The sequence below is a fragment of the Pogoniulus pusillus genome, chromosome 4 (assembly GCF_015220805.1).
Source record: "Pogoniulus pusillus isolate bPogPus1 chromosome 4, bPogPus1.pri, whole genome shotgun sequence".
Classification (NCBI taxonomy): Eukaryota; Metazoa; Chordata; class Aves; order Piciformes; family Lybiidae; genus Pogoniulus; species Pogoniulus pusillus.
In genome coordinates this window covers 9,260,440-9,274,685 of record NC_087267.1, presented here as the reverse complement: position 1 = coordinate 9,274,685, position 14,246 = coordinate 9,260,440, and the positions used below count along the sequence as shown (strand labels likewise).

The following is a 14,246-nucleotide window of genomic DNA, read 5'->3' as shown; positions in this document are numbered from 1 at the left end:
TCACTTCTATGTTGGGGGGGAAGAGGCAGGTTAATCCCTTACAGCATGTTATCTGTCACATTGAGAGATTTTTAGTAATACACTACATTTCTGTACTTAAATAAAATCCCAATATTTTATACACTTATTTTCAGCTCTTAAGTTTAGCAGATAAGTAATCCTTATATCCAAGAGCCAAATAATGAAGCTGGAAAAGACTCAATCAGTAAGTCGTTGAAGTTTGGCAGTAGAAAGAGTCAATGATTGGAACAAATTAAGCAACACATTTAGAGCATAATTGGAATAGTTAAAAAGCTAACTTAGTTTTTTTAAATATATACTTATACTAAACTAAAGCATCTAAATAACAGTGCCTTCCAAGTTCACACTAAATCAAAATGACTATTCAGGGTACTTACCACATAGAGTTGTTTCCACATTGTTCCCCAGTCTCTTAAAGTTGATGTCATTTCTGTAATAACAGAATCTTCTGTTGGAATAACCATTTCAAATTGTCTGTAACATGCAGAAGAACACATGATATTACACAAGCTTGACAAATCCCATTACATTTACTAATGAGTTCCACCTGCCAACAGCAATGTCTGTCAACCCACTTGGTTGTTCCTTTTGCCCATGTCACTTTTTATTTGCCTGTTTCATTTAATCCCCATGAAAAGGTCTTAGGAAAAAAATAATTTAATCCCCATGGAAAGTCTTGGTCCTAGAGAAGTTACAGTGAGTTTTTCTGAGATAAGCATGTCAAAAAATACTTTCTCAACAGGATAATTCCTTTCAGCTTTAGCTTAGACTCCAAATTAGTTGTTCTTCCCACTATTTTTACATCTCTTTTTATAGAAATATGACATAAAATTACTTCTTTTAAGAGGATAAAAAATATAAAAACCAAACAACCCACGACTTAATACAGTTGTCTACTTGATGTTGGCCAAGAATAAGTGGGTTTGGCTTAGTCACAATCAATCCCTCCGATACACCATTACTTTGCACACTATCAGCACTACCACTTTGTTCTCACACAGTACTTATCAAAGGCTTGCATTCACACCTGGATTACTCTTCTTATATCATTTTTGTCTTACAAAGTTAAGGTAACAATGGGACAGTCTCTGGCCACAACACGCTGTATAGGGGCACAAGGCCTGAACAGGAAATGCAACACTAACAAAGACAGAGGCAATGAAGCCTGAACTCCCTGCAAGTATGGTCATGGTGTGCATTAACCAACCTTTTTTATACTCACAGAAAGATAGGTTGGAAAGGAATTCAAGGATGACCTAGTCCAATCTTTCTTAGGAAGACCATGGTCTAGATAAGATGGCCCAGCATCCTGTCCAGCTGGATCCAAAGTGCCTAATGCTGGGGACTCCACCACTTCCTTGGGAGAGTACTGCAGTGGCTGACTGTCCTTGTGAAAAACTGTCTTGTTTACTGTGACACTTCACAGTAATTTTATTCCTCTGAACCTTCAGTTTTAACTACAACCACTTTCAAAGGAGAAAGGATCCTGGGGCATGACAAACCATATGGCTGAACTCTGTATCAAAGAACCAAGTGTTTAACAGTGCTGTGAAACTGCTTTTACCTGTGGGTATGAAACTACTCTCAATACAGTTACCATCTTCATGATCATATTTACCCATTGTCAACCACAAACACTCATTCCTTTATGCTCCCCAAAAGGGTTGCTAACACCTAATACTTAGGCACTCTTCTATTATGATGAGAAATCTCCTTATATAGCAGCTTGAGACATGTTTAGGTATTAATTCTCTAAAAAAAAAAAAAAAAACAAAAAATCTAAATGAAACAATGTGAACACTCCCAAATTTACTTATAAAAGTTTGGAAGAAACCATGTTGAACTAACATCACTGAGAAATTTAAAAGTGAAACAAGTTAAAGAGAGGCATTTTCAAGGTATTACATCTAAAAAAATAAAGGAAAGATCAATGGTTCTTTTGGCCAGAGCATTTGAGTTCTGAATCAGGGTTTTTAGAACCAATTTTAACCAATTTTGGGGGGGTTTGTTTTGTGGTTTTTTTTTAATCAACTCTTAAAAATTAAAAGAGATCCATTGTTTTCAAAAATAAGTACTGTTCATGCCCAAAAAGAAGCAAGGGGAAAAGCATCTCTATTAATTTACAGTTTTGCCATTGAACCATACACTATTTTACCACTTACTATAGTACAGCTGCTGTCTTCAAAGGAAACAACTCATGTTAACCAGCAGGTTAAGAGTCAGCTTCTGCACAGAATAACTTCTTCTAATTAAGGCAATATTTTTTTCAAGCCAAGCTTAAGAACAGAAGTGAAAACAAGCAATTGCTTCCTCTCTCCTCTAGACAATACAGACTGATATTCCCAGTTGCGTTCCACATCTTCTCAAAATATATCACACCAATTTTATGACTCTGCAGCTAATTTCAAGCCCTGTGACAGTAAGCTCACATGAGATATTAGAACATAAAACAAACAAACAAAAGAAAATCACTACTTCACCTTATAAGCAAAAGATCTCTGGTAAAGTAACCAACCATGTTTAAGTATTTGAATCCAGAACATTCCACCTACCCTTTGTTTTTAACACACGCATTTTTCAAGTGAATGTAGTTGGATGGAAATATGCCCTGAAAAATAAAATAGTTCAGGTAAAAAAAAATGCAATGTACCCTTATATGAGCCTGGAACACCAATCAGTACTATTTAATACAAATACATGGTGAATTCTAACTCATCCAAATTGTTACCAGAAATACAGGTGCAAAAGAGAATGCGATATGTAGTCAATGTAGATCTTAAACTAAAATGCCATATTAAGCACAGTTTAAATCCACCAATACTTCAGGAAATGACAAGATAAACACATGTAGGACATGCAGAAGATTGCTTGGGAGCTTTTTTAACCAAAATGTTTTTATTAATTATTGCAACCTTGATAAAACCAGTCCAAATGGGTCTGTGGGTGTTAACATCAGCAGCATCTTCAAAACAGTTATCTTCTGACAGGGATTTTCAAAATAAAGTTAACTTTCTTTTTATTGAACTTTGCCTGGTTCATGGAAAAGTCAAAATAGATTTGGTGGCTATTAATGTCATGCAGTACACAGGAAAGCTGTGACAGATGCCTACCAAAGAGCCTCAGTGTTTGACAGGTGTGGTCCTTTTATAGTTATTTAAGGGCTCTGCACTGTTCTTTTGAATGGGCAGCACTGCAGCAACTGTCACACTGCTCTTACAGTGCATCAACCTTCCTAAATCAGAACACACGAAACAAGGCAACCCAGCTTCAGCTTCTGGCTGGGAATGTACTACACTACAGCTCAGTACATTAATGTAGTAAGGGAAAATATATCTGTTCTCTTTGTAATAAGCACAGCTGCCTAGATATTTTCTTTGTGATGCTGGCCCATTTTCATTTAACACAGACATTAGACCTCTGACAAAACCCACATCTACTATATAGAGACAACTGCCTGTCTGACACTCCTAACTCCTCCATAATAAAAAGTAGTTCAGGAGAGCATCTCTCAAGGACAGCAAGATGTACAGCCTTGCACTTACAACAATATGCCACAAAACAGGATGGCTCCATACATACACTTACTGCAGACCAGCTGCCGCAGATAATTTCTTTGTGTGTCAAAGCTAGCAGAATATCAAGGGAACAATCTTGACACAGCAATAGCAATAACAAGTGGAGTTACAAGGTGCTGCTATTATTTTACACTCAGAGAGACTCCTTTGAACATCCCCATTCTGAAAACTGTTTGCATTCACACGAGGAAAGCAGAAAATATATATTTCATTTCTTCACACATCGAGTCATGTTTAGAAAATCTATTCATAGTTTCTATCAACACATTTGACAGACAACAAAGCATGACTGACAGCAAGCATGTGGTGAGAAATGCAACAAAAAGACACAGAAGATGCACTAACTAATCCCAGCTGCTCCTGTCTGGAAAACCAAACTGCAATATATGTCAATGAGATCGTAGTAAACATCAGATTAGCTTCTGTTGCTAAATTTATTGTTCACTCTGACACTTCATATAAAGCAAGTAAATTTATGTGAGCAGAAACTGCAGGCCTCTGCACAGAGGACCAATGACTTATGATAAAAAAAAACCAGAAACTTTTGAACTTTACACATGTGCCCTATTTTGCAGATGAAGAGCCTAGGAAATAGAGAGAGAAGAGTAAAGCTTACAATGCAAATGTTAGGAGCAAAACATGATTAAAGATCTTTCTTTAATGGTTTTAATAAGACAAACTAGCATCATGTTGGGAAAAAAAGGAATCTTGAAATCTTTGAGGTCCCTTCCAAACTAAACCATCCTGTGATTCAGTGATTTTCCATACAAAACCCAAAATCTTTACAGTCACAGAATTATAGAGTGGTTGAAAAGGACCTCTCAAGATAATATAGTCCAATTCCCCGACTTTGATCCTAGGTAAGGATCAAAGCAATGTGGTGGGTCCAGAGAAGGAGACTCCACAACCTCTCCGAGCAGCCTATTCCAGTGCTTCATCACAGAGGTGAGTAGGAGAGATTAAAAAAACCAGAAAGACAAACAAGATTTGTTAATCCTAAACATAGTCAACATGAACAAATTCTGAAATCTGCATTTCATCGTGGTTTCATGTCTGAAAGCAGAAAATTAGTCTGGTTTGGAGTACTATCAAACGTACTAGAGTGGAAATCAAAGCCTAGATGAAAGAACAATAAAACAAAGTGTATATTTTACATGACAAAACATATGTTTTATTTGGTTGCTACTCTGCTTTTACCTCTATAAACTGTCTCCACTGGCTGCTCTAATTTATGACACGAGGAAAAATAGGCAAAGTCTAACCAACATTTCCAACAGTATTTACAATTTGTATGGTAAGTAGTTTCCTCACTTCAGTTTAGCTTTGAGTTCACAATCAAAGAAATGGAAATAAAAAGAAAATTCAACACAGCCTCTGACTCTTAAATTGCATCCTCTTAATGTATCAGAGCATTTCAGAAGTGTAATTCATGTCCAAATCTAATTAATGCAATATATATACTTAACAATGAGATTGTGGCAGTTTTGTCCAGGCCCCCTGTCCCCAGCCTCACATCCCCTGCTCTTCTGAGGAGAGCAAATATCATATACTTACAGGGAGACTATAAACTTTTACAAAGCAGACAGACATTTCTGTCAAAGAATGCAAAACTGCAAATGACCTTTACCTTAACATTGGGGTTTTTTAAGGCAAATCCTCTGTACCACCCTGTGAAGAAAGAACATTTTGCTTCTTAAACTATGCAAGTAATTTCCATATTTAAAACAGATTTCATCTTTCCCTTTTGCACAGATATGACAATTACCCCATGCTGTCAGCCTGAACTTATTTTAAAGACTTTTCACAAAACTAAAGGAATTTTTAAGGATTTTTTTTTTTAAATCAGTTCACATTCAGGTGACTTAATTCACACAAGGCAGAAGAATCACGAGAACTTCATGCTGTTTTAACTGTTACCCTCTATGAATGTATTTTCTATGTACGTATGTGCTAGTTTGAAGCAGGGTAGAATGTTTTGGTGAGAAGAACTAGATCATAGGCTGTGAAAGGAAAACAATGGTGATGTCTACTCCCCTCAGAGTCTTGCTGAAGAAGAAAGGAAAACATAAGATAACACTCTTGCCATTTTTGACTCACTCTCTGGCTGAGCACTGACTGAGCTGCATCTCCCTCACCTCACCTTCCACTCACCTTTGCTTCTTAACCTCTTGGCTGAACCTCTATTCTTCCTTAGGACTGGGGTAAGGTTGAGAGGGGCAGGGTTGAGAGCCCCCCTTGGAGACTCAGGTTTCTGGGAGGGGAGTTGTGTTTCTGTATTACCTTTTACCTTGTATATTTCTGTCTATAACTGTATATACTGTAAATATCTGCTTGTATACTGTGCTAGCTGTAAATAAATAGCTTCATTTATATTCCCAGAGCCAGATGAGACTAGTCTGGGTGACTTCTAAAGTGTGGGGGGGCAAGGAACACCCAAACCATCACATAGTATTAAAGAAAGATTAAATAAAAAAGACTAATTGCAAATTAATATATAACCAAATGGATTAGAGCTCACTGGATTGTGGAAAAAACAATGAGAGCAAAATGTGCTATACTATCAACTTTAAAATTGCATTAATCCAAGAAAATAAATGAGTTATAATGAGGTTCAGATCAACAACACACAGAACTTCATTATTAGTGCAGCTTGTGAACTCACCATCACACTTCTCTAATATTTGAACAGTGTCTCCAATCTCCAGAGATAGGCCGTGTGGGACTGTCCCTCGAAAACCAGCTATTACTGAAAAACATAATAGGTTTTGTTCATTTACAACATGAAAATTTCATAAGCATTAAATTTAAAATACAGGATTGGATGGGAAAAAAAACAGAACAGAAAATAGATCAGACCAAAATACTTAAGGGACCCACTATACATGAATGGCAAGTTCGCACTGAAAAACACTTAGCTAGACCATAACTATCCTGAAGGGCAGAAATGTTATTATTCCAAATGCTCAGACTAACATATCCAGATGTCAGACTTTTGTGCTGACCAACCTGATCTCCATTTGTGATCAGGTTGCCTGCCTGGTGAATGTGGGGAAGGCTGTGGATGTAGTTCACCTGGACTTCAGCAAAACCTTCAACATCATATGCCACAACAAGCTCCTGGCAAAGCTGGCAGCTCATGCTTGGACAGATTCACTCTGATATGGGTCAAGGAGTGGCCAGAGGGTCGGGTCCAGAGAGTGGTAGTGAATGATGCCACATGCAGTTGTCAGTTGGCACTAGTGGTGTTCCCCAGGGATCAGTGCTGGGTCCAGTCCTGTTCAATATCTTTACTGATAATCTGGACAAGGGGATTGAGTCCAGCATCACTAAGTTTGCAGATGACACCAAGCTAGGAGCAGCTGTGGATCTGTTGGAGGGGAGAAGGGCCCTGCAGAGGGACCTTGACAGGCTGGATGGGTGGGCAGAGGCCAAGGGGATGAGATTTAACAAGGCCAAGTGCAAGGTTGTACACTTTGGCCCCAACAACCCCAAGCAGCACTACAGGCTGGGCACAGAGTGGCTGGAGAGCAGCCAGGAGGAAAGGGACCTGGGGGTACTGGTAGATAGTAGCTGAACATGAGCCAGCAGTGTGCCCAGGTGGCCAAGAGAGCCAATGGCATCCTGGCTTGTATCCAGAATTAGTGTGGCCAACAAGACAAAGGAGGTTATTCTTCTCTTGTATTCAGCACTGGTCAGGACACACCTTGTGTGTGTCCAGTTTTGGGCTCCTCAGTTCAAGAGAGATGTTGAGGTGCTGGAATGTGTCCCAGAGAAGGGCAATGAAGCTGGTGAGAGACCTAAAGCACAAGTCCTATGAGGAGAGGCTGAGGAAGCTGGGGTTCACAGGATGTTAGGGGTTGGAAGGGACCCAAGGACATTACCAAATCCAATACCCTTGCCAGAGCATAACCACACAATCTAGCACAGATCACAGAGGAACACATCCAAACAGGCCTTTAAAATCTCCAGAGCTGTTTAGCCTGGAGAAGAGGAGGCTCGGGGTGGCCTCACTGCTGTCTACAACTACCTGAAAAGAGACTGTGGCCAGGTGGGACTCAGTCTTTTCTCCCAGGCAATCAGCAACAGAACAAGAGGACACAGTCTCAAATTGTGCCAGGGGAGGTACAGGCTTGATACTCGGAGGAAGGTCTTGACAGAGAGAGTCATTTGCCATTGGAAGGGGCTGCCCAGGGAGGTGGTGGAGTCACTGTCCCTGGAGGTGTTCAAGAAGAGGCTGGATGAGGCACCTAGTGCCAGGGTCTAGGTAATTGGATAGGGCTGGTTGACAGGTTGGACTGGATGATCTTGGAGGTCTCTTCCAACCTGGTTAATTCTACAGTTCTATGAAAGAGACATTATTTTTGACACCTATATCAGTCACATGCCACAAAACAAAACCTTATTTCACATTCACTTAATGGATGTTATAGACCCAACATTCCACACAACCCCAAATGTGAGGAAATGCCTAGGGGACTGAGACCAGTAAAGCCTATAAGTGCACAATCTCCCTTGCAGCCTCCCTGAAGCAAGTGAGGCCCAGGTCATGGGCTCAGGGTAGGACAACAGCTAGAGAAATGGGCTTTCCTTGCTGGAGATAGAACATGCCTCATAGGAAATATCCAGAGCAGTGATGTTCCCAAAATACTTCAAAAGATCAAATTTTAAGTCTTATATTATTGGTGCTAAGAAAATTGAGTATTGAAGAAAACAGTTGGCAAAAGCCACTCAAAATGTTCATTCCTACAACTACTAAAAATCCATTAATGTATGAAAGAGCAATTCAACTGTTCAACTCTGAATTAAAATAATACTTAATTCAGGCCATGAGACCAAGCAACTGATCTTGATGATGTGTACTGTAATACTCTTTTGAAGTTGAAGAGAAAAATGGCTAACATTATCAGCAGAGATAACTGCACCCTTGCTACTAATTACCAATGATCTATCTAGATAAGAAAATCCAAATCTCATTGCAGATAAGAAATCATCAATTCAAGAGGCATGAGAACAAAAATCCAAAAGTAAGCCTTATGGGTGCAGATTTGCACTTAAACTACTCTTCACTAAAGGACTTGTAGTATTCCAATTCACAACAATCCCTTCTAGCAGCTCTTACCCACTCTTGAGGCCTCTCCCATGACAGGCAGAGTCTGTTCTCAAGCACAGTGTAACTTGTTGTGCATCACATTGTTCCTCAAAGGCAGCAGACAGATTAACCACAAAGTATGGAAATTCACTGGTGAATCTTGGCAGATTGTCCCAGATTTTAGGAGTAAAAAACAACAGTACGTAGTCTTTACTATAGGATGGCAAGTATAAAAATGTACCAAACTGAAGGCTTCAAAACTCACTAAATTCAGTCATCACTTCTATTTCTATTCATTTTGGTGCTTCTTCTACTCCAAAGAAATTACATAGAGTTAAAATATTGAGAAAAACATTATCAAGTAAAAAGAGCTGCATAGATTCCCCCACCACAATCAAGCACACCATTTTTTTCAGAGGTTTATCTGCAAACCTGGTTTTGTACATTAAAAGAGTTTGAGAGTTGAAAAAGTGAAAATTTCTCAATCAATTCACATGCAAAGACAAAAAAGTTAGTACCTTATTAACTATTAGCAGACTGAAAACAAAACTCCCTGAATATCAGTACTACATACGCCTAAATCCCTCTGTGACACTGGAATGCCAGAAGTCTTTCTGGTCACTGCTCCAGCTTGTAAGAAACAAACCAGCATTATAAAGCCTACCAAAATAGCACCTACAACTGTGGAAATAAAATTAAGGAATTAATAGAAGTAGCACACAAACTCAAACCACATACTTTTATGTCATTACACTTGAGATGTCTTATTTTAAAAACCATGAGATACAAACAACAGGAGTTTTCTTCTTATGAGCCAATATATCACAGTATCATCAGGGTTGGAAGAGACCTCACAGATCATCAAGTCCAACCCTTTACCACAGAGCTCAAGGCTAGACCATGGCACCAAGTGCCACGTCCAATCCTGCCTTGAACAGCTCCAGGGACGGCGACTCCACCACCTCCCCAGGCAGCCCATTCCAGTGTCCAATGACTCTCTCAGGGAAGAACTTTCTCCTCACCTCCAGCCTAAATCTCCCCTGGCACAGCCTGAGGCTGTGTCCTCTCGTTCTGGTGCTGGCCACCTGAGAGAAGAGAGCAAACTCCTCCTGGCCACAACCACCCCTCAGGTAGTTGTAGACAGCAATAAGGTCTCCCCTGAGCCTCCTCTTCTCCAGGCTAAACAATCCCAGCTCCCTCAGCCTCTCCTCGTAGGGCTGTGCTCAAGGCCTCTCCCCAGCCTCGTTGCCCTTCTCTGGACACGCTCAAGCATCTCAATGTCCCTCCTAAACTGGGGGGCCCAGAACTGAACACAGTACTCAAGGTGTGGTCTAACCAGTGCAGAGTACAGGGGCAGAATGACCTCCCTGCTCCTGCTGACCACACCATTCCTGATGCAGGCCAGGATGCCACTGGCTCTCTTGGCCACCTGGGCACACTGCTGGCTCATGTTCAGGCGGGTATCAATCAGCACCCCCAGATCCCCTCTCTGTCTGGCTGCTCTCCAGCCACTCCAACCCCAGGCTGTGACATCACATTGTTATGATCTAACTGTGCTGTAACATTCAGTTTTTATTACTCAGTTACTAGATCTGTTAAATATCTTTTTATATTTTGGCACTGTCCCATCCTGTCTTTTTCTTTTTAAAAAGTTTCAAAAAACTTTTAGGAAGAAAAAAAAGAACTGAAATATGACACAGTGTTGGAAATGGCTAGAAATGTGGAAGAAAAAAAAATTTTATCTTGAAATATCTTCTAGAAGGATGGCCTGCTGAGTACCAGAAAAAGAAATGAGGGCATCACCTGTATTACTGAGCCACTACAATTCACCCAACCCACTCAAAAACCTCTGAACAGATTCTTGCAGAGGTCTTGCAATGAGGTCAGCCTCAAAATAGGCAGCCTGTGATCTTTAGTAATGCCACTCGAAGCAAAAGAAAGCACAAGAGAACGTATATCAAAGCACAGGACTCGCTGTTCGTTGAAATAGAGCTTATTACCATGACAATAGTTCTGCAAACCTGGAGGCCCTGTTGTGATGGGAAATTGCTGTCAGGAAACTGAAAGGCTTCAGTAGAGATTGCTGGAGATCATCAGCTTGAAAAATGAATCTTGCACTATCTGTGCTTTGGTATGAAACATGCAACTGTTTCTCATAAACAAAGCTAACCTTGCTCTTTCATTTAGTCCCTTTTATCTGTCTTCTTCACCTCCAACTACATCGCAAATTCAGTGTTACCGTGGAATGGCAACGTGTGAGTGTCGCTGGGCCCCTGGGTTCCCATGGGCCTGCCGTTATAGTCATGGAATCCATTGGAAGTAAAATAAACCAGGATGGAGAAGGGTAAGGACGCTGGTGGAGAACGATTAGACACAAGACGAATGCTAAGTTTTCTGTTCCCCAGTCAGAGGACTATAATTTTAGGCTTAGGTATCTGCTGCAGATGTGCAGTGTTAGTTTCCCTTTAGCAATGTTCAGGACTTTGGATGCTCTTCAGTCAGAAAGTTATTTGTTGTGTGTGCTGTCTGCGAAGAGGCAATGAGACAGAACTTAGATCTGTAGAAACAATTCTGTTCAGGATATTTGAGAGCATCCCTGCCATATTGCTCCTCCTGATTTTAATCCAGTTTCCATGAAAAGCAATAATGTCAATCAAAATAAAAAAAAGGACTGACTAGATTCCAAGTATCAATTTACAGGGTAGTCATCTTCCCCAAGTGAAGTTTGTGCCCTTACCTTATCTAAAGAACAGGCTTTGCAAATACAGAGATTGCTCCGAAATATGATTTATGAAAAACAATCTCTTCAATAAATATTTATTAGTCAAATCTGCCTCCCTTTTCTTCTTCATGATATACAGTTTAACTCCCTTGCTTGTCTTTGTATAGTTTCTTCCTGAATTGTTAGTATTACTAATAATAAGCTTATCGATTAGAAATTTGTCTGAGATGCTGGAGGACTCTCAGATATTTAGGTGTAGTAATCCTTCAGTAAAAATAGTCCCTGAATGTACATTAGGTGTATGCTTTGAGTTCTCTGGTTTTGGAATTGGAGAGTAATTTAGATAATGAAGTGATACACCCTTGAGTTTCTTCAATTTGAAGTGGAAGTTGTGTAATTACAAGGGAACAATTTTCACCTTTTAAGTTCTTGTCATTTCCCTTCTCAAATCAACACTGGCTAGATCTAAACCAAGAAATAAGGATGCCTCAGGAACATTTCCCAGTTTCTTGATCTGCACAAATACCACCATTGAATTTAGACTTTTTTCCTCCCTGCTATACTTCTATTCCTTAATAAGCATTAATTTCCTTAGGAAACAAATAAGTTGTTTTTTGTACATGTGGCAACAAAGCTGGTGAGGGCCTGGAGCACAAATCCTATGAGGAGAGGTTGAGGGAGCTGGGGCTGTTTAGCCTGGAGAAGAGGAGGCTCAGGGGTGATCTTATTACTGTCTACAACTACCTGAAGGGGCATTGTAGCCAGGTGGGGTTGGCCTCTTCTCCCAGGCAACCAGCAATAGAACAAGGGGACACAGTCTCAAGTTGTGCCAGGGTAGGCATAGGCTGGATGTTAGGAGGAAGTTCTTCTCAGAGAGAGTGATTGGCATTGGAATGGGCTGCCCAGGGAGGTGGTGGAGGCACCGTCCCTGGGGGTCTTCAAGAAAAGCCTGGATGAGGCACTTAGTGCCATGGTCTAGTTGACTGGATAGGGCTGGGTGATAGGTTGGACTGGATGATCTTGGAGGTCTCTTCCAACCTGGTTGGTTGATTCTATTCTATTATTAGTGCCATGGTCTAGTTGATTGGTTAGGGCTGGGTGCTAGGTTGGACTGGATGATCTTGGAGGTCTCTTCCAACCTGGTTGATTCTATGATTCTATGCTAGTTTGAAGCCGTCTAGAATGTTCTGGTGAGAAGAATTAGATTACATGCTGTGAAAAAGGAAACAACAGCGATGTCTACTTCACTTATAGCCTTACTGAGATGTATAAGGACAACAACATAAATATAGATAACAAAGTCACTGCCTGGGGTTTGGGCTGAACTCTTCTCTCTCTAATCTATTGTCTTTGTGACTAATCTACCTGCTTCCTAGCCCCCCCCCCCCCGACCAACCCTCCAATCTTCCTTGGGCACACGGCAATGTCTGTGGTAGGGTAGAGCAGGGTGTGAAAAGGTGGAAGGGCAGTTGTGAGCACCTCCTGGGGACTCAGGTTTCTGTATTACCTTTTAACTTGTATATTTCTGCATACAAATATATGTACTGTAAATACCTGCTTGTATAGTGTGCTGAGCTGCAAATATAAAGCTGAGTCTAGTTTGGGTGATTTCCAAAGTGTGTGTGTAGGGAGGGGGTGGGTGGGTGTGTAACATACAAACCACCACAGCACAAAATATCAAATTGTGCTCTAGGAAAACTGAGATGTCAGGATAAAGTGTATTTTCATGGTTAAATGTTGATATAACCACCCAGGATAATACCTTGGGTTTGTAATACTGAAAAAAAAACCCACAAAATCCACCAAAAAGAACAAACCCAAACCAAAACATATTACATGCTATACTTTGCCATTTAACAGTGTGCTAGATTACCTTAGCAAAGACTATAAACCCCATTAAAACCATCATTCTTAAATTCTCCCTTTCATCACTGGGATCCTTCAGTCTAGCTGGAAGTTACAGTTGTATTGTGTTAGACAGTTTCAGGTGCAATTACTCCCAGCAGCTGTGTTAAGGTTTTCAGAGCAACCTAAGGCAAGAATTACCTTGCTTTGTAGATTCCAGCTTCAAATAAAGTATTATTGCCCAATGAGAGGAGGCTAAACTCGGTGGAACTTGATAAAAGTCACAGGCATATCTATTAATTCTTCCTGTTACTATTAACTTTCTCCACTCTAGGTGCTCCAAATCTGATATTTCACCATAGCTAACACAGCAGCTACTTTCAAAGTGTTTGAAGATGGCAGCAAGTTTATTATGTTCTTTTACAGGCTGGGTTCCCTTCATGGATCAATCTCCCTGGACACATGGTGTCTGGGGCAGTGTGTGGTGAACACATCAGTTACAAACTAAACTGGATTTGTCTACTGGCAGCATGACATTTTCACTGGAAAAATACTCATTTGAAGACAGCTGAATGAACCACCAGAAGTTCCCCTACAGAAATTCAAATTGATGTTACCAGGCCTCTCAGAACAAGCCTCACCCTGTAGAAAAGGAGCAAGGCATTTCATATGCCAACCTGAATTTACACAACAGGCTTTACCCCGGCTACAGCCAAGAGAAGATCTTGTCCAGCTGTCTTCATTAGGCACCTAACTTGTGTTGCTGTTACTCCTTTGGAATTTTAAGTCATAAACCTCTGAATGTTAAGGTGCATATGAGAAATGAAAAACAGACTTAGGGGTATAACCTGTGCAGTAGCTTTACACCTTTATTCAATTGGGAGCAAATCAATATATTTTCCAAGCAACTAACTGAGCATCTGAAGAACTGCAGCTTTCAGTCATAATAGCACAAAAAGAGCTTGCTTAACCCAAGTGCTGATGAGTACAGTTT

The 14,246-nt window shown here is 40.3% G+C and overlaps 1 protein-coding gene across 8 annotated transcripts in view; it reads right to left on the bottom strand.

The window, feature by feature from the left end:
• Positions 1–14,246, bottom strand: part of DOCK4 (dedicator of cytokinesis 4) — a 281,325-nt gene that overhangs the window by 177,443 nt on the left and 89,636 nt on the right. For 6 of the 8 annotated variants that reach the window (XM_064142114.1, XM_064142115.1, XM_064142118.1 and 3 more), the window contains exons 2-5: positions 6,259–6,342; positions 5,224–5,264; positions 2,574–2,629; positions 399–495 (exon numbers count right to left, since the gene is read on the bottom strand). In XM_064142114.1, coding sequence (XP_063998184.1) covers positions 399–495; positions 2,574–2,629; positions 5,224–5,264; positions 6,259–6,342 — 278 coding nt within the window. Of the gene's footprint in view, positions 1–398; positions 496–2,573; positions 2,630–5,223; positions 5,265–6,258; positions 6,343–10,855; positions 10,897–14,246 lie in introns of those variants that run through there. The other 2 variants (XM_064142116.1, XM_064142121.1) reach the window with 2 other exon arrangements.